This window comes from Balaenoptera borealis, assembly GCF_965194805.1.
Source record: "Balaenoptera borealis genome assembly, chromosome: 19".
Lineage (NCBI taxonomy): Eukaryota > Metazoa > Chordata > Mammalia > Artiodactyla > Balaenopteridae > Balaenoptera > Balaenoptera borealis.
Genome location: NC_138878.1, coordinates 59442703 through 59466810, shown reverse-complemented (window position 1 = coordinate 59466810; position 24108 = coordinate 59442703). Strand labels below are relative to the sequence as shown.

The following is a 24108-nucleotide window of genomic DNA, read 5'->3' as shown; positions in this document are numbered from 1 at the left end:
TTCAATTCCTCAGTCACACTAGCCACTTTTCAAGTGCTCAGTAGCCACATGTGGCTAGTGGCTACCATTTTGGACAGTGCAGATAGAGAACATTTTCATCATTCCAGAAAGTTCTATTGAGTAAAGCTGATATACATTTCCATCATCCAGAAGTTCCATCGTGCCTCTTCCCAGTCAATATATGCATGCCTCCTCCCCATAAGGGGTAGCCGCTTCTATCACTGCCGATTAATTTTCATGAATATACTTTAAAAATCAAATGGTACTGGTACTAAGATATTTGTAACGAAGAAAAACAGTCCTCCTGCTACCTCTCCCTACTCCCATCTGCTTTCCAGAGGCTACTACTTTCAACTGCTATAGCTGTTTCCTCTGGTATTTTCTTGTATGTTTCTAAATATGCTGGCATTGCTATTTCTTGATTTGTCAATTTTAGACATTCTCTACTGATTTCCTGGTATAGTAGATGAGGTTTGAGGTCTATTCATCTGACTCTACTTTCCCTCTCCTCAATGAAATCATAATTTTTACATCAATCAATAGTTTTTTAAATGTTGTGATATGTAAATATGTTTTCACTGTAGAGCCACGCAGTATATTAGAATTTTCTCTTCACAAACTTCTAAATTTTTGAGAATTAAATTTACCTCTGTCACTTGCTTAATTTTATTTGCACCTATAACTTAATATTTTTCAAATGTTCCATGGACTCTTCCATATTACTAACAGCTCACTCGAGTTTTTTTTCCTCCCTCCTAAAGTCCTCTCTCCTACTTGAATGTGGGTTTGATGCTTTCTAGGCCTACACTAAGCTATCCTGGACTTCCCTGTGTTGGATATTGTTTCCTGGATTCCATGTCTATCTTTCTTTGTTGACTCTTCATTTTGCTGGAGCACATGCTCCAGTCGTTCCCTTAAAAGGGAGAGGAAGAGATAAAGATTTTTGAGTTCTTGCATGGCTTAATAGATCTTCACTTTATCCTCCAACTTTATTATGGTTTGTCTGGGTATAAAACTCTAGGTTGGAAATATATGTATCCCTTGAAACTCAAATCTGTTTTCTTCCTAAGTTGGAATGCAAGTTTAGATAACAAAGGAAACCTGTTTGGTTTTTTGTTTTCCCCTCAGATTTGTTTTCATTCTCCCTCTGCTTTGAACTTGTATTTGACTTGCTTTATTCTGGAAGCTTTTGGGATCTTCTCTCTTTCTCTTGTTCTGAAATTTCATGAGGATATGCCTCACTGTAGCTTTTATTCATTAATCATTCTGACCCTAAGTCTGTCCTTTCAATCTGGAGACTCATAGCCTTTGGTTCTGGGAAATTTTCTTGTATATTTATGTGTTGGTTTCTTTGTGTGTGTGTGTGTGTGTGTGTGTGTGTGTGTGTGTGTGTGTGTGTGTTGGTTTCTTCTTCGTTTTCTTGCTCTCTTTTTCTGGAATTTTTATTATTTGGATGTTGAAGCTTCTGGTTTGAGCTTTCAGTTTTCTTATCTTTTCACCACTATTTTCCATCTCTTTGTTAATTTTCCCCTTACTTTCTAGGAAGTTTCCTTGACTTTATCTTCTAATCCTTTTATTAAAATTTATGTTTCATCTATTATTTTGAATTCCCAAGAACTCTTTCTTGTTATTTAATTATTCATTTTTCATAGCCTCCAGTTCCTATTTTATAAATGTGATATCATCTATTATCTTGCTAGGTATTTTTTATAGTATTTTAGTTACAGGTGTTTTTGTGTTTGTTTTGTAGCTTTCTTTTTTTTCCTGTGTAATCTTTGTTTCTTCTGGGCTTCTTTATTTTGTATGTGTTTACACTAGTCTGATCTCTCTTTTGCATAACAGAGATATGTTAGTTTCCCATTACTGCTATAACAAATTATCACAAACTTAGTAGGTTAAATAACACAAACTTATTGTCTTTTAATTCCGGGAGTCAGAAGTCTGAAATAGGTCTCAGTGGGCTAAAATCAAGGTGTTGTCAGGCCATGTTCTTCTGGGGGGAATCTGTTTCCTTGCCTTTTCCAGTTTCTAGAGGTTGCCTATATTTCTACCAACAGTCTGTTTATGATGATTTAGTGTTCTCTAAGATTATAGAGATTTACTCTACCTTACTCCTCACTTCCTTCTGAGTCCTCACTAGCAGAATTGCTAACACCCATATTTCTACAAATGGTCTGCAAGGCTATCTAGGCTTTTCCCATCATCTTCTCAACATTCTTCCAGCCTCTGCCCATTGTCCAATTCCAAATCCACTTCCACATTTTTAGGTATTTGTTACAGCAGCACCCCACTTCCAGTACCAAAATCTGCACTAGCTTCCCATCGCTGCTTATAACAACTTGTCACAAACTTGGAGGCTTAAACAATGCAAATTTATTATCTTACCATCTGGAGGTCAGACATCTGAAATGGGTCTCACTGAACTAAAATCCAGGTGTCAGCAGGGCTGAGTTCCTTTCTGGAGACTATGGGAAAGAAGCCCTTGCCTTGCCTTTTCTAGTTTCTAGAAGCTGGCTGTATTCCTTGGTTCATGGCCCCCTTCTGTCTTCAAAGCCAGCTCTTGCATCTCTTCCATCTCATACTTCCATTGTCACATCTCTATCTCTTGACTCTGACCCTCCTGGCTCCCTCTTTCACTTATGGCTACACTGGACCCATCCAGATAATCCAGGATAATCTCCCCATCTCAGAATCTTTAACTTAGTCACATTTGCGGAGTCCTTTTTGCCACATAAGGTAGCAAAGGAGAACAAGTAAACAAGGAGACAGGACTTCCCTGGTGGCGCAGTAGTTAAGAATCCACCTGCCAACGCAGGGCACACGGTTTCGATCCCTAGTCCGGGAAGATCCCACATGCTGCGGAGCAACTAAACCCGTGCACCACAACTACTGAGCCTGCGCTCTAGAGCCCGCGAGCCACAACTACTGAAGCCTGCGCGCCTAGAGCCCATGCTCCACAACAAGAGAAGCCACCGCAATGAGAAGCCCATGCACTGCAACAAAGAGTAGCTCCTGCTCGCCGCAACTAGAGAAAGCCCACGTGCAGCAACGAAGACGCAAAGCAGCCAAATAAATAAATAAATAAATAAAATTTAAAAACAAAACAAACAAACAAACAACAAAAAAAACCCCAAGCAGACAAAAGTCCCTGCTCTCAAATTGAAACAGTATCTGGAACTTTGATTATATTTAGCAATTATTACTCCTTTTTTTTGAGATGTGCTATGATATTATGGTTATGTTTTTACAAAGAGTCTTTACTTTTAGAGCTACATTCTGAAATACTGATGGATGAAATGATATGATGTCTGGGATTTGCTTCAAAATAATCAACTGATGGGAGGGGAAGTGGTTGGGGTGTAGATGAAGCAAGATCAGCCCTGAGTTGAAGATTGATAAAGCTTCATGTATGTGGGGCTTCGTTACACTATTCTCTCAACTTTTGTATCCATTTGAAATTGTCCTTAATAACCGGTGATAAAATGCCCCTGGTTTTGTAGAGCTGACATTCTAATGGAAGAGACAGACAACAAACAAAATGATAAGCAAAAAATATATTCTATCAGATGCCGATCGCTGCTATGGAAAAAACTAAAGCAGAAGTGGATATATTGTGCCTGATTGGAGGTGTATTCATTCATTTCCTGTGGCTACTGTCACAAATGACCCCAAACTCAGTGGCTTAAAACAACACACATTTATTTTCTTACAATTCATAAAATCAGAAGTCTGAAGTTAGTTTCACTGGGCTGAAACCAAGGTGCTGGCAGGGCTGCACTCCCTGCAGAGGCTGTAGAGAAGAATCAATTTCCTTGTCTTTTCCAGCTTCTAGAGCTGCATTCTTGACATTCCTCGGCTCTGCCCTCTTCCTCCAACTTCAAAGCCCACAGCATGGCATCCGGCTTCAGTGTAGCAGTGCCTCTGTTTCTGTCCTGCTGTCAAATCTCCCTCTTATGAGGACACGTGATTACATTTAGAACGCACCTGGATATCTCTCACGATCCTTAACCATCACACCTGCAAATTCCCTCTTGCCATATGCGGAAGGAAAATAAAAATGGAGTCAGTATCGCTAAGAGAACTCTCTAAAGTGGAGCTGAGAGGCCATCGACGAAGTGTGACTTACGCACATCCCAGCCTGGATGGAATCTGACCTTTTGATCACTTACTGTCTTAACATAGGCATCAAGAACATCTGCCAAGGGACTTCCCTGGTGGCACAGTGGTTAAGAATCCGCCTGCCAACGCAGGGGACACGGGTTCGAGCCCTGGTCCGGGAAGATCAAGCAACTAAGCCCGTGTGCCACAACTACTGAGCCTGCGCTCTAGAGCCCGCAAGCCACAACTACTGAAGCCTGCACGCCTAGAGCCCGTGCTCCGCAACACGAGACGCCACCGCAATGGGAAGCTCGTGCACCTGCTCGCTGCAACTAGAGAAAGCCTGCATGCGGCAACGGAGACCTAACGCAGCCAAAAATAAATAAATAAATAAATAAATTTATAAAATTAAAAAAAAAAAAGAACATCTGCCAAAAATGCAAGATACTTATCGGACCCTAACCCTAAAATAACTCATGACAGCCTATCTACTTGTGGGACCCTTACCCTAAAATAACTCTTGATTCCTTAAGGACAAGTATTCCCTGGCTTGTGTCAGAGCCAATCACGATTCTCACCAAACAACTTTAACAACCTTGTGGCTTTTGTTTTATAAGCCCCTGATGCTTTCTCTTCCTCAGAACACTCCTTCAGTTTTACCCAAATCTGTGTCTCCTGAATTGCAATTCTTTTTTTTTCTTTTTTAATTTTTATCAGAGTATAGTTGATTTACAATGTTGTGTTAGTTTCAGGTGTACAGCCTGAATTGCAATTCTTAAGACCCCATATAAACTCTTGTTTGCAACCTTCTGTGTTTTGTTTTGTTTTGTTTTTGGTTGACCCATGTAACCTATGAACATTCATAGGTTCCAGGGCCTGGAGATCTTTGGGGACCATTATTCAGCCTATCCAGGGTGTATTGCAATTTAAACAGGGTAGTCAGGGAAGGCCTCGCTGAGGAAAGGACGCTTGAGGAAGACTCTAGGAAGGCTTGAGGGAGGTGAGGAAAGAAGCCATGCAGAGATCTGAGAGAAGAGCCTTTCAGACACAGAGAATAATGACTACAAAGGCCAGGAGGAGGCAAGAGGCAGTCACTCTAATTGACTGCTGTCAACCACCCCTGCTTCCAGGTATTCATGCCCTTCAGTAGCCCCTCCCCCTGACTGTGGGCTTGTTGTAGTGATGTATCCTAAGGAATGCAATACACTAGGTCCTCACTATCCATGGATTCCGCTCAACCAACAGCAGATTGAAAATACAGTCGTCCCTTGGTATAAGCGGGGGGGATTGGTTCCAGACCCCCACGGATACCAAAAATCTGTGAATACTGAAGCCTGTCATATAAAATGTCCTAGTACGGTTCGTCTTCTGTTTCTGCGAGTTCTGAATTCGTGGATACGGAGGGCAGACTGTAAGGAACTTGAGCATATATTCACTGAGCCCCTGCTCTGTGCATGTCCTGTACTGGGTGGCAAAAGGCACACACAGTGGTGACCAAGACAGTCTCAGCCCTACCCTCCTGAGGCTCACAGTCCGGTGGGGGAGACAGAAACGTCCCCAGGGAGTGACGACCCAGAGTGGGCAGGGCTGGGATGAAGGTGGGATGGGGAACAGCACCTGGCCTAGCTGTAAAGCCTTGGGCAAGTTTTTCTCTGAGACTCAGCTTCCTCGCCTCTAAAGTGGCGATGATGACCCTTACATCAACAAATGACATTAATCACAGTCATACAAATGAGAATATACTTCCAAAGTTAGGCAAAGGCTCTGACAATAGGTCCTAGGGAGCTAGTAGAACTCATGATCGTGGTGGCGGTAGGGGCGGGTGTTGAGCCAGTTAGTGAGGTTGCTGACATGACCTTGAGCCTTAAGAGATACCACAGAGATGTTCCTTGCAGTACCATGTACGAGGAGAACAAACTGGGAAGAGCAAACACACGTGACATCAGATAGTTGGGAATAAATGATGGTGATGTCTTCCACTTCAGAGAAGTTTGTGCTCCTCAAGCCACATTCCAGCCCCATCTTGCTGCTTAGTTCCCTGCTTTCCACTTTCCTTTTTGCCTGCAGTGTCCTCTGCCCCACATTACCCTGCCTCATCCCTACTCCTCACCTTAGTTCTCAGAGATGACTCCTCCGGAAAGCCCTCTCTGATCCCCCAGGCTGGGTCAGGAACCTTGTCTGGGTTCCCCCATTCCAGCCCTGGTTACTTTGTTAAAGTGTGGGGAAAGGAGGGAGGACATCTTAAAACCAAGAATATAATAGAATGAAACTGAGTATATATTCGCTACTCAGATGATCTGGACAGATGCCGGTAGACCGAAACCCAGTGAATGGGATCGATTCTCTCGGTGCTCTTCCTTCCATGTTTTGTTCTTGGTACTCGGCGATCCTCAGCGATGCCTCCGGCACCGCCGCTCCCGGAGCCCGCCCCCGCATTGCCGTGCGCACGCGCATTATCCCGATTGACTTCGCCCTAGTGGAGTGACGGGCGGGATCAGCCAATAGAGTCGTGACGACGGTGGAGCAGCACCTCGAGGACGCCCTGCGGATCCTGCCTCTACTGAATATTCATGAGGGAGGCGGGCCGACGCCGCTTCAAGCCGCGACCTGCGCCATGAAGTGAGAGGGGGGCCTGGGTTCGCGGCTCGCGAGCGGGCGTTGGGGCTCTGGAAGATGCAGGGGCCAGTGGGCAGGCCTCGGGTCCCGGCGGGGCGAGGGGAGGCTGAAGGGGAGGGGTAGGGATAGCCGCGGGGACCCACGGGGCGGTAACGGGGATGGTCAGAGACGAGATGCCGAAGGGACCCGGAGACTTCTGGAGAACTGGGGGATATCCGGGGGGGAGGCAGCGGGCCGGTAACCCCTCTCGGCTCGACGGCAGGGGAGTGTGGAGGCTGGAGAGGGGCTGAGGGGACGGGGGACTGACCCGGCAGCTCCCGCCGCCAGGCTCAACGTGGACGGGCTGCTGGTCTACTTCCCATACGACTACATCTACCCGGAGCAGTTCTCCTACATGCTGGAGCTCAAACGCACGCTGGATGCCAAGGTGGGTGGGCCGGCCCCCCTGCTGCCCATCTGACAGCGGGGGCTGCCGCACGTGCGTCTAAGACTGAGATTGCAGGACGTCTGGAGTTTAGAAATCTGAGGTCCTTGGGAAGCCAGCGCTGCCAAATTTCCTGTTATCTCAAATAATAATAGTTAATAATAGCAGCAGCTGACACTTGTCAAAGGCTAAGCTGCTCAGTGGTTGGCTTAGGAATATAGAGACTTTGGAATCGACTACCCACAGCTGTGTGTCCTCGGGTAAATCACTTAATCTCCCAGTTCCACAGTTTTCACCTTTGTAAAATGGGCATAGTAGTAGTACCTACCTCAGCTTAATATGAGGGCAGTAGGGGTTAATTCACTAAGTAAGGCAGAGGTTCTCAACTGGGGACCATTTTGACCCCCAGAGGACATTCGGCAATGTCTGGAGACATTCCTCATTGTCAGTACTAGTGGAGTGGTGGTGCTACTGGCATCTAGTACGTAGAGGCCACAGATGTTGCTAAATATCATACAGTGCACAGGACAGCCCCCTCACAAATATTATCCGGCCGCAAAATGTCAAGAGAGTCGAGGTTGAGAAACCCTGATGTAAGACACTTCGTAATAGTTCCAGGCACAGAGTAAGTGCTGTGGAGGTGCTTGCCAAATTAAAACAAAAAAGGCTCACTACATATCAGACACTGTACTAAATATTTAACCCCCAGTTTCTCACTAATCCTCATAGTCATGCTATGAAGAAGAGCTTTTTAGGCCCATTTTTAGAGATGAGGATCCTGAGGCCCCAGAGAGGTTGAGAGGTCTTGCCTAAGACCACTCAACAAAAGTGGCAGAAGCGGGGTTCAAATCCACTGCCCCTAGGGCCCAGACTCTTAACTGCTGTGTTGTCCTGCTATTCCAAGATGGTGGCATTTCGGGGCGGGGGTGGTTTCCCAGAGTTTGTGTCCCTGAAGTTCTGAGAGCCTGTGTCTTGTCCCTCCTGCCCGGATCACGCAGGGTCATGGAGTCCTGGAGATGCCCTCAGGCACTGGGAAGACAGTGTCCCTGTTGGCCCTGATCATGGCGTACCAGCGGGTAAGTGACCCCCTGGGCCCGAGGAGGGGGGAAGAGGGAGGAGGCTGGACAGGGGCCGAGGCTGAACCCATTGTCGTCGGCAGGCGTATCCACTGGAGGTGACTAAACTCATCTACTGCTCGAGGACTGTGCCTGAGATTGAGAAGGTGAGCCTGGGACCAGTCCCAGTGCCCCTCACCGTCCCCTAACCCAGCGGTCCCCCTGGCGGTTGCCGTCATAGCTTTGGGGGCCTGTGGGAAGCTGGGGAAGGGGCTGGGGCTTTCATTGAGGCCAAGTCCCCCCCCCCACCCCCTTATCAACTGGAACAGGTGATTGAAGAGCTTCGAAAGTTACTCAACTTCTATGAGAAACAGGAGGGCGAGAAGCTGTCGTTTTTGGGGCTGGCTCTGAGCTCCCGAAAGAACCTGTGCATTCATCCCGAGGTGAGTGCCCATTCCTCCCCTCGCCCTAAGCCTCAGGGTGGAGGAAACTCTTCCATCCAACCAGGAGTCCTAGATCCCCACCCAGACCAGACATCTCAGGGAGATGTGCAGGTGCCATGCACAGAATTCTCTTCTCACTCATCCAATGCCGACTCATCGTTCATGGCCCAGGCACACCTCCTCTGGGGAGACTTCCCACTTTCCCCAGCCTGAGAGAAGTTAGAAAGGCAGCTCCTGGAGGCTGGCAGGCCTGGTTTCCTGATTCTGAAATGTACTAGCTATATACTCTTGCATAGGTGGTTTCTGCTCTCTGGGCCTCAGTCCTCCTTTCTGTAAAATGGGGATAATTAATCACCTGCTTCATACAGTTGTTGATAAGATTGGGCAAGGGGGTGGGGTTGGGCGAAATGGGTGAAGGGGTCAAAAAGTACAGACTTCTAGTTATGAGATAAATAAGTTACATAACGTACAGTTGACCCTTCGTATCTGTGGATGCAGAACCTGCAGATAGGGAGGGCCAACTGTGCTACGCCACTTTATATAAGGGACTTGAGCATCTGTTAATTTTGGTATCCACGGGGCGGACCTGGAACCAATTCCCCCTTGGATATTGAGGGACAGCTGTACAGCATGGTGACTGTAAGTCATATACTGTATTGTATATTTGAAAGTTTCTAAAAGAGTAGATCTTAAAAGTTCTCATCATAAGAAAAAAAATTGTAACTATGTATGGTGATGGATGTTAACTAGGCTTATGGTGGTAGTCGTTTCCCTACATATACAAGTATCGAATCATGTTGTTTACCTGAAACTGATCTATAATGTCATATATCAATTATATTTCAATAATAAAAAAAAGATTGGGCAAGATAATGCATGTATAGCCCTTCACATGTATGAAGAGCTAAAAGAATGTTAGGAATTATGGGGAATTCCCTGGCGGTCCAGTGGTTAGGATTCTGCGCTTCCACTGAAGGGGACACGGGTTCGATCCCTGGTCAGGGAACTAAGATCCCACAAGCCACACGGCACAGCCAAAAAAAAAAAAAAAATTAGAAATTATAGTGCTATTAATAAATATTAATATATGATACATAGAAAAATAGTTGTTATCATTAAGTTACAAAACCATTGGGGTCACTGAGCTCCAGGCACGGTTTTAAGTGCTTTAGTATGGTAATTCTTTAGTGTGGTATAATATATTCCAAGAATGTATTTTTTATTTTCATATATATATATATATGTGTGTGTGTATGTGTGTGTATGGGTATATATATATATATATATATATATATATATATATATATATATTTATTTATTTATTTATTTATTTTTTGGTTACATAATTTATTTGATTGTGCCAGGTCTTGGTTGTGGCATGTGGGTTCCTTACTTGTGGCTCACCAGCTCTTTAGTTGTGGCATGTGGGCTCCCCAGTTGTGGCTCGTGGGCTCCTTAGTTGTGGCATGTGAACTCTCAGCTGCGGCATGCATGTGGGATCCAGTTCCCTGACCCGGGATCGAATCCGGGCCCCCTGCATTGGGAGTGTGGAGTCTTAACCACTGCGCCGCCAGGGAAGTCCTGGAATATACATTATGTAATGCTATTTGTAAGAATGTATGAGAAATAATACAGATGGTGGATGATGGCTGAAGAGCAGTGGCACCCCAGCACTGTGTTTAAACCTGTGGATGGGAATCTTTCCCATTCTTGGTGATGCTGTAGTGCAAAAATATCCCTGCCTCTTTCTTTTTGGACAGCCGACTTTGTGCCATCCTGCTGTTGCTACGTGGAATTAAGGAATGTAACTCTATTCAGCCTTTGTTACCTGATAGCAAGGAGGATTGGGGTATATGAAAGCTTCCACAGACTCTGGAGCAAAATTTCAAGATGCTTTCTTTTAAACAAAAGTTTAAATTATGATTTTAAGTTTAGAGGCATAAATGAAGAGGAACCATGTAGTAAATGGATGTATGCGTGTGCCCAGAACACGCTCAGGTGGTGGTTCTGTCCCCCTTAGGAAAGTGAGAAGTTGAGAATTAATTAACTGGATTAGATTTTCTGGAAATGTGATACGTGTATAAGTAGTATTCTGCTGTATGTCAGGATGGTATCTTAGTTGTCTCCAGAGATATATAGTGACCTGGATAATGCTAAAGATTGTGACAGATAATTCCATCTTGGTTTTGTCGCTCCACATGCCTGCTGCCTTGGAAGGATTTAAAAGCATAGCTGTAGTTTTCATTTGGATTGAATTTAGTTCTTCAAAATACATTTGCCATTGGGTCTCTGCTTCAATCCTAGATAAAGGTTTCATAGTTTTAAAATACTTTTCTGTGGGAGCATATATGACACTTAACATTGTATACCTTGTACAATGTATTTTTTCTTAATAAATTTATTTATTATTTATTTTTGGCTGAGTTGGGTCTTTGTTGCTGGACGCAGGCTTTCTCTAGTTGCGGCGAGTGGGAGCTACTCTTCGTTGCAGTGCACGGGCTTCTCATTGCGGTGGCTTCCCTTGTTGTGGAGCACGGACTCTAGGTGCGCGGGCTTCAGTAGTTGTGGCTCATGGGCTCTAGAGCGCAGGCCCAGTAGTTGTGGCTCACGGGCTTAGTTGCTCTGTGGCATGTGGGATCTTCCCGGACCAGGGCGCGAACCTGTGTCCCCTGCATTGACAGGCGGATTCTTAACCACTGCGCCACCAGGGAAGCCCAATGTATTTGTTTTTTTTATGTGATTTGTTTTTGGTATTTATTGTTTATTTATTTGTTTGTTTATTTTTGGCTGCGCCGGGTCTTAGTTGCAGCACGTGGGATCTTTAGTCGCGGCATGTGGGATCTTTGTTGCGGCATGTGGGATCTTTAGTCGCGGCATGCCAACTTCTTAGTTGAGGCATGCGAACTCTTAGTTGTAGCATGAGGACTTACTAGTTGCGGCGTGAGGAATCTTAGTTGTGGCGTGTGGGCTTCTTAGTTGAGGTATGTGGACTCTTAGTCAGGGCTTGCCGGCTCCTTAGTTGTGGCATGCAAACTCTTAGTGTGGCATGCAGGATCTTGTTCCCGGACCCGGATTAGAACCCCGGGCTCCCTGCATCGGGAGCACGGAGTCTTACCCACTGGACCACCAGGGAAGTCCCATATGATGTATTTGTATTACCTAATTAAAAAAAAATAAAATGTAAAGGCATTTAAGAAAGGGAAAGAAGTAGTATAAGCCTTGGCAACTAGGGACTTCCCTGGTGGTCCAGTGGTTGAGACTTCGCCTTCCAATGCAGGGGTACGGGTTCGATCCCTGGTCGGGGGGCTAAGATCCCACATGCCTGGCAGACAAAAAATCAAGAAACATAAAAGAGAAGCAATATTGTAACAAATTCAGTAAAGACTTTAAAAAAAAAAAAAAGCCTTGGCAACTGATGGAAAGGGAGAGGGAGGGGTCAGCAGCCTCAGAGCCTTCCCTTTGGTGAGGGAAAGGTTTTGTTCTGAGGAGAGGGAGCCCTGGGCTGTGACGGTGCCACCAGTGGAGCCTCAGAGGGTTCGGAGCAGGGCAAACGTAAGGCAGGTTCTCAAACTGCGATCACAGCCTCCTCTGATTCTTGGACCTTGCCAAAGTTCTGGCTGTTTTAGCATTTTAAAAGATATAGCAGGACTCCCCTCCCAATGCAGGTCGATCCCTAGTTGGAGAATTAAGATCCCACATGCCGTGCGGCACGGCCACAAAAAAAAGATAAAGCAGTTATCCTTCATCTACATTCTAAAGAATCTTCAAGCCTTAATATTTTGAAAAATTGAGATGTAATTGGCATTATATAGGGGTTAACATTTTAAAAAGAATAAGAGCCTAACAACTGTACCACTCTTGCATCCCTGCAGTAAGTTCTCAGGTGTCTTAACTGTATAATAACAAAGCAGATTGAGGTTCGAGTTTTCCACAAATGCCCGAGTCTCACCCCGGTTGGAACAGGATGGCCTCCTATCCCGCCTAGCCGTTAGGTGTTGTTGAGCCCCGGATTCGAGGAGTGGTTGGGCCGCTCAGCCTGTCTCGGTGCTAAGATGCTCCCTGGCCCCTCAGGTGACGCCCCTGCGCTTTGGGAAGGACGTCGATGGAAAATGCCACAGCCTCACGGCCTCCTACATAAGGGCACAGTACCAGCGGGACCCCAGCCTGCCCCACTGCCGCTTCTACGAGGTGCCTGCGGGGCAGCGGTGAGAGAGGGAGGGCGGGACTGCTAGCAACGGCCAACCTCCCTGACCCCTAGGTACCCTCTCACCCATAGGAATTTGATGTCCATGGGCGCCAGGTGCCCCTCCCCGCTGGCATCTACAACCTGGACGACCTGAAGGCCGTGGGGCAGCGCCAGGGCTGGTGCCCATACTTCCTTGCCCGATACTCAGTGAGGAGGCCAGCAGGAGTCGGGCAGAGGGGCGTGTGTGAGGGTTACAGGCTGCCTGCCCATCTGTCTGTGTGCCTGCCCGCCTAGATCTCCCTACTGGTCTGTGCCTGTATCTGTTTGTCAGTCTCTATCCGTTTGCTTATATGTATTTGTGCCTTGCCTGTGTCTGTCTTGCCTCGCCTCTGCCTGCCCGTCTGTGTCTGTCTGTCCATCTGCCTGTGTCTCTTGCCTCACCTCGCCTCTGTGGGCCTGCGGGGCAGTGATGTGGCATCGTGCTGTGGACGGCGGTGGCAGGCCCCCAGGGCTGGGTGCTGGCAGATGGCCCCGGGTGACCCTGCCCGCCTTGGCCCCCAGATCCTGCACGCCAACGTGGTAGTCTACAGCTACCACTACCTCCTGGACCCCAAGATTGCCGACCTGGTGTCCAAGGAGCTGGCCCGCAAGGCCGTCGTCGTCTTCGATGAGGCCCACAACATTGGTGAGGAGGGGGCCAGGGCAGGGAGGCGATGCCAGCCCCTCAGGCGGCCGCTCCGTCCACCTGCCTGAGCCCAGCCCGCTGCCCACTCTCCTCCAGACAATGTCTGCATCGACTCCATGAGTGTCAACCTCACCCGCCGGACCCTGGATCGGTGCCAGGGCAACCTGGAGACCCTGCAGAAGACGGTGCTCAGGTGGGGATGCTGCGGCCGGTAGGCCCTGGCGCCTGACCTGCCCCGCAAGTGTCCCCAGCTCTGCCCACACCCGGTCTCCCCGCAGGATCAAGGAGACGGACGAGCAGCGTCTCCGGGACGAGTACCGGCGCCTGGTGGAGGGGCTGCGGGAGGCCAGCGCCGCCCGGGAGACCGACGCCCACCTGGCCAACCCCGTGCTGCCCGACGAGGTGCTGCAGGGTGAGCCGCCGCCCGCCCCCGCGCCCCCCGCACCCCTGCCGCTTGGACCCCCAGCGGCGCCTGGCTGAGCCCCTCTTCCCGCAGAGGCGGTGCCAGGCTCCATCCGCACGGCCGAGCACTTCCTGGGCTTCCTGCGGCGGCTGCTGGAGTACGTCAAGTGGCGGCTGCGCGTGCAGCACGTGGTGCAGGAGAGCCCACCCGCCTTCCTGAGCGGCCTGGCCCAGCGCGTGTGCATTCAGCGCAAGCCCCTCAGGTGCGGCCCCCGAGGCTGGGTGGGTGGGTCCCTGCGAGGGGCGGAGGGGGTGGTGAGGCCAGCCCTGGGCACTCGCTGAGCCTTGTCCTCCCAGCCTGTGGCCTGGGGTCACCGTGTCGTCAGTATCAGGAGTAAGGGAAGAGTGGGGAGGGGGCGGTGCGTGTGTACACTCGTGGGTCAGAGCGGGCAGGTCTGTGAGCTGGTCCTGGGACCCTGGTGGGACAGGGGCCTGGCAAGCGACACGTGGCTCGATCAGAGAATTTACCTGAGGAGAGTTGGATGGAGGGGCTGTGTACAGGGGGGCTGGCAGGGTGGAGGAGCTGACGGGTGGGGAGGCCCCTGGGCCCTTGCTAGAGGTCAGAGGTATTCCCGCCCCAGGCCATAGGGGAAGGGGAGGGAGCGGCCCTGGAGAGGGGCTTCTGATGAGGCTCAGCGGAGTGGGAGCTGGGAGAAAATGGGACCCTCCGCCCAGACCCCTGTCTCCTCCCTTCAGTGCCTCTCATTGTCCCCCCCGCAACCCCGGCCCCCAGCCTGTGGGCCGGAGCAGCCCCTCAGTGCAATCTGGGGGGGCAGGGTCAGTCTCCCCATAACAGGGCAGGCAGTGAATGGACCTGGGAGTGGGGATGGAGTTTCCTGTGCTTTTCCTTTGCTGTTTTGCATAAGTCATTGGTTTTCTCTGAACCTCAGTTTCTTCCTTTTTGGAGGAGTGGGGGCTACTCTTCGTTGCGGTGCACGGGCTTCTCATTGCAGTGGCTTCTCTTGTTGCGGAGCACGGGCTCTAGGCCCACGGGCTTCAGTAGTTGTGGCACGCGGGCTCAGTAGTTGTGGCTTGTGGGCTCTAGAGCGCAGGCTCAGTAGTTGTGGCGCACGGACTTAGTTGCTCTGCAGCATATGGGATCTTCCTGGCCCAGGGCTTGAACCCGTGTCCCCTGCGTTGGCAGGCGGATTCTTAAGCACTGCACCACCAGGGAGGTCCCTCCGGGGGTGGTTAAATGACAGAGCAGTGATGCCAGGAACCTACCCGGTCTAGAGCACTGATGATGAGCTAAGTGCTTTACGGTCCACATCCCATGGAATCTCAGTACAGTGTCCTCCTTCCCTCGCGGTGCAGTGCAGTGGTTACGACTCTGCCCTTCCACTGCAGGGGGCACAGGTTTGATCCCTGGTTGGGGAACTAAGATCCCACATGCCACGCGGCCAAAAAAAAAAAAAAACTGTCAACACAGTGTCCTTGCCTTGTGCTGCAGATGAGGACGCTGTGTCTCGCAGAGGAGAAGCCATTGCCCAGGGCCACACAGCACTGCATATGGCAATTGTGACTCGAAGCCCGGCCTGTGGGGCTCCAAAGCTCCTGGCTGCTGTGCCTCTGAGGGGGTGGGGAGCCCTCGGTGTGGCTTCAACTTTCTCCCCCAGCCGAGAGGCTTGTGAGGACAGAGGGGATCTTAGTTAGCCACGTGGTACACGTTCTGAGTGCCTGCGCTCTGCTGGGGACACAGTGATGACTGAGACAGCCCTGGCCCTGCCCTCCTGGGGCTCACAGTTCAGCTGGGGAGACAGACCCGTCCCAGATAGGGCCAACCCAGGGCTGGGACGGGGGAGTCCTGGGGGCTGAGGGAACACAGAGGGGGGGCACCTGATCGAGCCTGGGGGTGGAGAAGACAGGCTTGAAGGAGGGAGGCTCAGGAGGCCGGTTTTCAACGTGACCGTCTGCCTGTCTCCAAAGCCAGGTTCTGCTGCTCCGCCGCCCGTCCCCGAGGGGTGGGAGCCTCCAGCTGGGTGGCCTTGCGTGTACGGCTCTGTGAGGGGGTGGCAGGTTGTCCTCTGTGAGCGTGTGGGACTCCGACGCTGTGAGTGTCACCAAGGGTGGCGAGTGTGACTGAGACGTTGCGAGAGGTTCTGGGCGTGAGGGTATGACGGTGTGGCCGTGCGGGATTCGCGTTGTGACCGTGGGATGCTGGGTCGCCCCTTTTGACCGAGAACCTGCGTGTGAGAGTGTGACCTCACGTGACATGACCGCGCGACTCTGTGGGCTGTGGCCCCGTGGGACATGCAGTTGTACAAGGTGGGGACACAGAGGTGACTGACACAGACCCAGGCCCTGCCCTCACGGAACTGCCAGGCGGCTGGGGAGACGGTGCGTGACCACGTCCTCTGAGGGCGAGGAGGGGACTCTGGGGCCCGCTGCCTTCCCTCAGCCCATCCTGCCACCCCGCCAGGTTCTGCGCCGAGCGCCTGCGCTCCCTCCTGCACACCTTGGAGATTGCAGACCTCGCTGACTTCTCCCCTCTCACCCTCCTGGCTAACTTTGCCACGCTCGTCAGCACCTACGCCAAGGGTGAGCTCACCTCTCCCTGCCTCTGCCGGCCCCCGGCAGCCGGAATCGGGATCTGGCAGAGCCTAGAGGGTTGCCCCTGGGACTTGGACAGGCGGGACCTCGTAGGGTTGGGCTCGGGAGTTTGGGCTTTAGTTTGAGGGCAGCGGGGAGCCACGAAGAGCTCTCGAGTGAGCGAGCCTCGCGCTCAGATTTGCGTGTTCGAAGGTTCCCTCTGGCTGCAGAGTGGAGAAGTATGGGGGCGGGCAGCGGCATGAGATGCAGCCGGAGAAGTTCTGTGGGGTCTGCTCACGCTGGGGGGTGGGTAAGGGGTTGGTCATGCTGCTCCCAGTGGCACTGGGGAGCCATGGCCGGTTCTGGGCAAGGGAGAGGCAGGGTCAGATTTGTGCTTTAGAATGATTCTTCTGGCAGAGGCTGGGCCAGTGCGGGAGGAGAGAAAAGGAGGGGCTGGAGAGAGATGTGGAGCTAAAGAGGCCGGGACTTGGTGCCTGGCCGTGCGGGGCCTGGGGGAGAGGAGTCGAGGAGGATGGTCAGATTTCCAGCCGGGGAGAGGGGAGCATTCCCTCCGCGTCCTCAGCGTTAAGCTGGCCAAGGGCTCAGTCTGATCCCCGGGGATTACTCCTCTATCCAGGAAACTAGGTCAGGCCTGCCTGATGTCCTGCGGCCTGGTGTGGCCTTGGCAGGAGGATAGAGAGTCCGTCTCCCCCACCCCAGGGCCGATCAGCAGCAAGTCTCACTGGAAGCTTCCTTCTGCGTCCATCCCTCCGTCCACCCCGTCTTGCCTCTCGGTCTTTCTCCTCTGTTCCCCACTTCGCCGTCTCCCAGCACCTGACATTCTTTACTTGGAACGTCCTTCCCCACCTTCCTCAGCCCCCAGCTGTCTCCCCCTCATCCTTCAGTTCTCGGCTCGGGAGAAATGCCGCCGCCTCCTCCAGGAAGCCACTTCTGGCTCCCAGGCTGGCCCCTCCTCTAGGCTCCCCTGTCCCAGCCTTGCCCACTCAGAGTGGTCGCTCTGTGGGGACAGGTCCGTGTCCCCATCACTGGACTGTGAGTCCTGAGAGGGCAGGACCAGAGCTGTCTCAGTCACTGCTGCATTCCCAGCACAGGGCTAGGCACAGAGGACTTGATTTTTTCAAAAATTTTTACTAAGTGAAAATGAATACGTGGATTCATTCATTCATTTATTGGTTCAACAAATGGGCCAGGCCCAGCACTGGGGAAGTGGCAGGAACCAAGAAAGACCTCATTCCTGACCTCTCAGAACTTACGTTCTAGCTGGGAAGACAGGGAGCCTAGATGCAGACACAGGTAAGGAAGATGATTCCAGAAAGTGATAGTTTTCATGAGAAACAAACATGTCACCATGTTGGAGAACATCTACCTGGCCGGCGTGGCTTTTCTGAGGAGCTGACATTTGAGCTGAGTTCCGAATGACCAAATGGAGCCAGCTGCCTTGGGAAGCTTTCCAGGCAGTGGGGCAAGTGCAAAGGCCCCGGGGTGGAATGAACCTGGTGGTTTTGAAAGTGAGGCAGGAGGCCCGTGAGCAAGGAGGAAAGGGGGTCATCGTGGCAGGATCCCACAGACAATTCTGGACCCTGGGAGGAGTGTGGGGGGCTTCTGAGCAGGGGAGAGTTGTGAACTGACTCAGGATTTCACAGAGTCCCTCTGGCTGCTGTGAAGGGAGCAGGGGTGGGGGCGGGGAGCCCAGTGAGGAGGCGACTGCAGTGGTCCAGGTGGGAGGTGATGGCGGCTGGACTGGGCCGGGGTTGGGGGAAGTGGGCAGCTAGACTTTGGAGGCAGAGCTGACCAGCCTCCTGATGGCTTAGACAGACAGGTGGTAGGAGAAGGTTCGAGACTTTGGCTTGAGTTGGTGGGTGGGCCCCTGCAGCCCCGGGAGAGTGAGGGGTGAGCCTTCGGTGCTCTTGGCTCAGGGTCCTCTGAACGTTTGCACAGGTGTCGGCCCTGGGGAGAGGTGGGCAGGTTGGGGTATATTTTGGACTCAGATGCCTGGGTTTTAGGTTTGGGCTGCTGGTGGCTGGTCCCATTCACTGAGGAAGGTGAGGGGAGGAGGACTGGGGTGGAGGGAGAAAGTAGGGGGCAGGGGTAGGGGGTGGCCTAGTGGGCATGGTCATGACTGGCACCCAGGGAATCTCACCGGCCCCCTGTAGGTTTCACCATCATCATTGAGCCCTTTGACGACAGGACCCCAACCATCGCCAACCCCATCCTGCACTTCAGGTGAGACCTGACCCCAGAGGGGGTGTGAATGGACCACAGGGGCCTGGGCCCCCCAGCCTGGCACTCACCACCCTTGTCCGCTCCTCACAGCTGCATGGACGCCTCGCTGGCCATCAAACCCGTGTTCGAGCGCTTCCAGTCTGTCATCATCACATCTGGGGTGAGGGCCCTTCTGGCCCCCAGCCCTCCACTGGGGGACTCCTGATTCCTGCCCAGTCCTGCTAAGATCCCTCCTGCTGTCCCTGGTACAGACGCTGTCCCCGCTGGACATCTACCCCAAGATCCTGGACTTCCACCCCGTCACCATGGCAACCTTCACCATGACATTGGCTCGGGTCTGCCTCTGCCCCATGGTGCGTGGGAGAGGGTGAGGTGATGGGGGAGGGGAGATGGGAATGAGGGCTGCCTTTCCTCCCTCCGCTCCCCGCCACTTCTCAGGCAGCTGAGGGATTCTGGATTCAGACAGACCTGGGCTTGAGTTCGACGCCGCAAGCCTTAGTTTTCTCATGTGTGAAATGGGAACACCCCCTCCGTGATCTCCCAGGGTGGTTGAGGGGACTGAGTGAGATAGCGGGTGTGAAAGGCTTTTGTGGCCCAGGGCCTGGTACTTGGTTAGCTTGGCTTTGCCCGGTTCATCGTCTGGCTGTGACCTTGCTAAGTGACCCTTCCACTCTGCCTTGGTCCCCTTCTTTGTAAAATGAACATCGTAACACGGGCCCTCAGTTCCATATCTGAAGTTCCTGGGCCAGATGTGGGTTTTTTTGTTTGTTTTTTGTTTTGCCGCGCCACGCAGCTTGTGGGCTCTTAGTTCCCTGATCGCGGATTGAACCCGGGCTCTCGGCAGTGAAAGCATGGAGTCCTAACTACTGGACCACCAGGGAATTCCCCAGATGTGTTTTAGAATTGAGAATTTTCCAGACTGGAAACACCGCCAGTGGGGTCTGGGCAAGTCCCTCCAGTGAGAGTCATATTTCAGCAAACGTTTCGAAGAGTCAGACTAAGGGAGATATGTCAGGACTCGGAATAGGCTCGGGGCAGGTTTTGCTGCTGTAGGAGTTCGTGCCAAACTTAAACATCTGGAGTTTCCAGAGCGTTTTTGCTTTTGGAATTGCCCTTCAGGGGTTGTGGACTGGTGCTGACCATGGGCCATGTACCGCCTCGTGCTTCTATGAGGTTGCTGGCGGCGTTGCACAGTGGCTGTCGAGCTGGGGGTGAGAGGCAACTTCCTGAACCGACTGGCGGGAGGCCGGTGCGGGCTAAGAGGGTACTTGCTGCTGAGACACATGGGTAGACTTCGGTTCAGTTCCCTCTCTGCCATTTATTTGCCGTGTGACCTTGGGCGGGCAACACGCCTTCTGTGAGCCTTAGGTTACTCATCTGCGCCATGCAGATAACAGCGTAGCTGAGGGTTCATTCAATGACACTGTGTCTATAAAAAGCTTAGAACAGCGCTAGCAGGCCACCTGCACTCACATGTTGGAGCGGTTGCTGCTGTTTCCCTTATCATGACCTCTCTTGCTCTCTCCAGATCATTGGCCGTGGCAACGACCAGGTGGCCATCAGCTCCAAATTTGAGACCCGGGAAGATATCGGTATGGTACCCACAGGGGATGGTTTATATGGGTCCCAGGAGGGGAGGTGGAGCAGTCAGCGTGGGCTGGGTCATGATGCAGTAACAAATACCCCCAAATCGAAGTGGCTTTAGGCAGAGGTACTTCTTGCCCACAGTACATGCCATCATGGGTTGGTGGGGGCCTGCCCCATGTCTCCTCATGCTGGGAACTTCCACCATTGGACACATCACTGTGGTGGTGAGCTGTGACAGGAGGGATCATGGTGAATTGTGAACTGGCTCGTAAAGGTTCTCACCTGGAAGTGACACGTGGCCCTTTCTGTATTTGGCTATGGCAAGTCACATGGCCACGCCTAGCTTCAGGGCTTTGGGGGTGCCATCCTCCCAAGGAAAAGCGGAATGTTTGAACAGTCCTACAGAGGCCTCAGTGGGGTTTTTAGGAACCCAAGTTCAAGACAAGCCATTAGACAGGAACGCTCTGATAGGGAGTGGGGAGGAGGAACCAAGCCGGGAGAGAGTCCAACCTCTGACCCCTCACAGCGGTGATCCGGAACTACGGAAACCTCCTGCTGGAGATGTCCGCTGTGGTGCCCGATGGCATCGTGGCCTTCTTTACCAGCTACCAGTACATGGAGAGCACCGTGGCCTCCTGGTACGAGCAGGTACGCCCAGCCACTCACTCCACAGAAGGCCCCTGTCTCAGCTCTTGGCTCTGTTCCCCTGTGTGTTGGCTTCGTTCCTCTTGTGTTTTAAATGGTGACATGTATCATAGGTGATAGGACAACGTATAAAACACAGATGGACAGTTTAAAGAATAAATAGCATTCACTCTTCTCCCAACATCCAGGTTAAGAACTAAGACATGAGCAGCCTCGCTGGGCCCCTTCCTCAGAGGCGTGGCCCTCAGGAGAGGTGACAACACCCCACCTTATGGGTTTTTGGGGTTACTTCATGACTGTCTCTCCAGCACACATGGCTTGGTTTGGAGACACTGGGTAGCAGGTGTGACTCTAGCTGGGTGCTGTGCCGCTAGAGGAAGGTTCTGGAGAATTAAGGCTGGATACAGGCTCGGGGCAAAGAACCTGCAGGAGCCCCTTTTGGGGAGCATGTGGGTGAGGTCATGGGGCAATGGGGCTCACCACAGCTGGGCACTGGCAACCCAACAGGATGTGGATGGGGGGAAGGGCACCCTGTCCTTTCTGATTCTGAATGCACCACGGGCCCAGCTCTCGGGTAAGTTAGGGCAAGCGCTTTGGGCTGAGACAAGTGAACTTGTCTAATGTGAGCACCAGGCAATGTGTGGGAACCTCATTCACGCACAGCCAAGACCTTGGTCTTGTCCTCAGGCTCTTTCCACACAGTGGGAAAGGTGGCTGTCAGCCACCTGAGCACCACATCCTGTGTGCCTTTCGTGTCTTATTTAAGAAAACTTTGCCTACCCCAGGGTCACGAAGATGGTCTCCTGTGTGTCCGTCTAGACGCTTTGTAGTTTTAGCTTTCATATCCAAGGGCTGTGAGGTACCTCAGATTTATCTTTGTGTATGATGTAAGGCAGGGGTCAAGATTCATTTTTTTCCCATATGGAAATCTAGTTGCTCCAGCCCCACTTACTGAAAAGAGCTCCCCGCACTGAGTGGCACAAGTGACCGTCTGTGCAGGGGGGGGGCGGTGTGTGTGTGTTTCTGGACCCTCTGTTTTGTCTCACTGGTCCATCTGTGTATCTGTCCTTGATTAGTACCACACATCTATTTCAGTGTCAAATATGAAATCTCAAGGCAGCCTCTGATTGGCCCTGCCTGGCCTCTCCGCCTACCACCTGCATCCCGATGGGCCATCTTGAGCCACATGCCTGTTCATTTGTCCAAAGGATGAGGGTTGGTTCCCTCCCCGGGTCACAGGGTTTTCCAAAGAAGTGACAGTACCACCACCCTCCCCAAGTCTCCAGTGGGCAAGCTGAGGCCTGGGGAGAGAGGTGTGGTCTGTTGCATGGGAATCTGGCAGAGTTGAGTTTAACCAGGACTCCCCTGTCCTTTAATCCTTCTGCCAACCCACCGCCTGACCTCCCTGCTGTCTTTCCCTAAGGGCATCCTCGAGAACATCCAGAGGAACAAGCTGCTCTTTATTGAGACCCAAGATGGGGCTGAGACCAGTGTGGCCCTGGAGAAGTACCAGGAGGTGGGTATTACCGGGGGAAGAGGAAAGTCCAGGGTGGAGAGGGGCCAGAGGAGGCAGCTCCGAGGTGACGCATCTCGTGTCCTGGCCTCCCCTCCCCAGGCCTGCGAGAACGGCCGTGGGGCCATCCTGCTCTCGGTGGCCCGAGGCAAAGTGTCTGAGGGAATTGACTTTGGTGAGTGGACTAGGCTCTCCCCTCCGCAAGCGCCTGCGTGGATGTCTGGCCATTTCTGCTCCCCCAGGGGACCGGCGGCCCACAGCCTGGGCACGCACGGGGCCTCCCCTTCCTTCCATCCCTGGGTGCTCTGCAGGGCCCTTGGGGCGCAGCCACTCAAAGAGCATGAGCTCCCGGGCCACGCGAGGTCAGCCCTCTCTCTCCCCCTCCTCTGCCCCGCAGTTCACCACTATGGCCGGGCCGTCATCATGTTCGGGGTGCCCTATGTCTACACCCAGAGCCGCATTCTCAAGGTGAGCAGCGCCTGGGGGCGGTAGGACGTGAAGGCCTCTGTCGGGCCCTCTCCTTAGGACTTGTGTGAGGAAGGGACGTTGCCCCCCCCATCTCCGCACCCGCAGGCGCGGCTGGAATATCTTCGGGACCAGTTCCAGATTCGAGAGAACGACTTTCTGACCTTCGATGCCATGCGCCACGCGGCCCAGTGTGTGGGTCGGGCCATCAGGGGCAAGACTGACTATGGCCTCATGGTCTTCGCCGACAAGGTGCAGGTTCTGGGGCCCCCGCCAACCAGGCTGTTCCCCCAGTCGTTTCCCAGATGGGGTGGGCCAGGCCGAGGGTGCCCGGGCTCCCCCTGCCAGGGTCCTGACATCCTCCCTCTCGCCCACTCACAGCGGTTTGCCCGGGCCGACAAGCGGGGGAAACTGCCCCGCTGGATCCAGGAGCACCTCACCGATGCCAACCTCAACCTGACCGTTGACGAGGGGGTCCAGGTCGCCAAGTACTTCCTGAGGCAGATGGCACAGCCATTCCACCGGGTGAGCCTGCGGCGCCTAAGCTCCTCTTCCAGGAAGGGCCCTTGGCTTTCTCCCCGAGCCCCAAGCCCAGCCTGCTCCCTGCCCCCGACAGAGAGGGGTTTGTGTGCACCCGCGTGCCAGGCCTGGGAGCTGGAACTGTGGGGAGAGTTGAGGGCTACAGATGGAGCGTGTGTCTCCAGTGGGGGCCCCGAGCAGGCTGTGGGCCTCTGGAAAGCCAGTCCTTCTCTAGCTTGGACACAGCTCTCTGGCTGCCGCCTCCCTCCCTCGGCCCATCTTCTGGTTCCAGGGACGGGATGCCCTGGGTTATACGGGTGTTTTGAAATTCAAGCATCCTGTCCTGTAGCCCCCCGGGCGGGCCACCTGTCCCTACTGAGTCGTGGACCCCTGTGTTAGGAAGCGCAGCAGCTGACACCCACCCCTGCCCCCCACCAGGAGGATCAGCTGGGCCTGTCCCTGCTCAGCCTGGAGCAGCTGGAGTCGGAGGAGACGCTGCGGAGGATAGAGCAGATCGCTCAGCAGCTGTAGCGGGGTGGGGGCGGGGCCGTAAAAGGAGTTGGCCGTGACTCCTGAGCCTTACCTGGCCCTGGGTCCCAGCAGCTTGGAGGGCGCCTCCGGGGGAGGCGCTTAAAGG

At 52.5% G+C, this 24108-nt stretch overlaps 1 protein-coding gene and 1 long non-coding RNA gene across 3 annotated transcripts; one reads left to right on the top strand and one right to left on the bottom strand.

Moving 5' to 3' along the window:
- Positions 1–535: 535 nt before the first annotated feature.
- LOC309617435 lies at positions 536–6608 on the bottom strand. Its single transcript, XR_014238001.1, has 2 exons — positions 6209–6608; positions 536–4028 (listed from the first exon to the last, which is right to left on the bottom strand). It is a non-coding gene; the product is annotated as an uncharacterized lncRNA (long non-coding RNA).
- Positions 6609–24040, top strand: ERCC2 (ERCC excision repair 2, TFIIH core complex helicase subunit). 2 transcript variants are annotated; one of them, XM_082369715.1, is made up of 23 exons: positions 6609–6717; positions 7042–7141; positions 8137–8214; positions 8298–8360; positions 8523–8636; positions 12708–12824; positions 12913–13029; positions 13384–13507; positions 13604–13700; positions 13786–13919; positions 14004–14172; positions 16389–16507; positions 18673–18742; positions 18833–18902; positions 18994–19095; positions 20271–20334; positions 20856–20977; positions 22398–22490; positions 22590–22662; positions 22885–22955; positions 23061–23204; positions 23334–23477; positions 23910–24040. In XM_082369715.1, the coding sequence occupies exons 1-23, from the start codon at positions 6713–6715 to the stop codon at positions 24000–24002; spliced, it is 2283 nt and encodes a 760-aa protein (XP_082225841.1). In that variant the 5' UTR covers positions 6609–6712; the 3' UTR covers positions 24003–24040. The 2 variants fall into 2 exon arrangements, with proteins under 2 accessions (XP_082225841.1, XP_082225840.1); XM_082369714.1 differs by having other exon boundaries at positions 23871–24013.
- Positions 24041–24108: the final 68 nt, after the last annotated feature.

Bases quoted from the DNA above. Each gene is read 5' to 3' on its own strand.
- ERCC2 (XM_082369714.1), top strand. The intron at 20,335-20,855 runs GTATGGTACCCA...GACCCCTCACAG, and splicing joins TGAGACCCGGGAAGATATCG to CGGTGATCCGGAACTACGGA. The intron at 20,978-22,397 runs GTACGCCCAGCC...TCTTTCCCTAAG, and splicing joins TGGCCTCCTGGTACGAGCAG to GGCATCCTCGAGAACATCCA.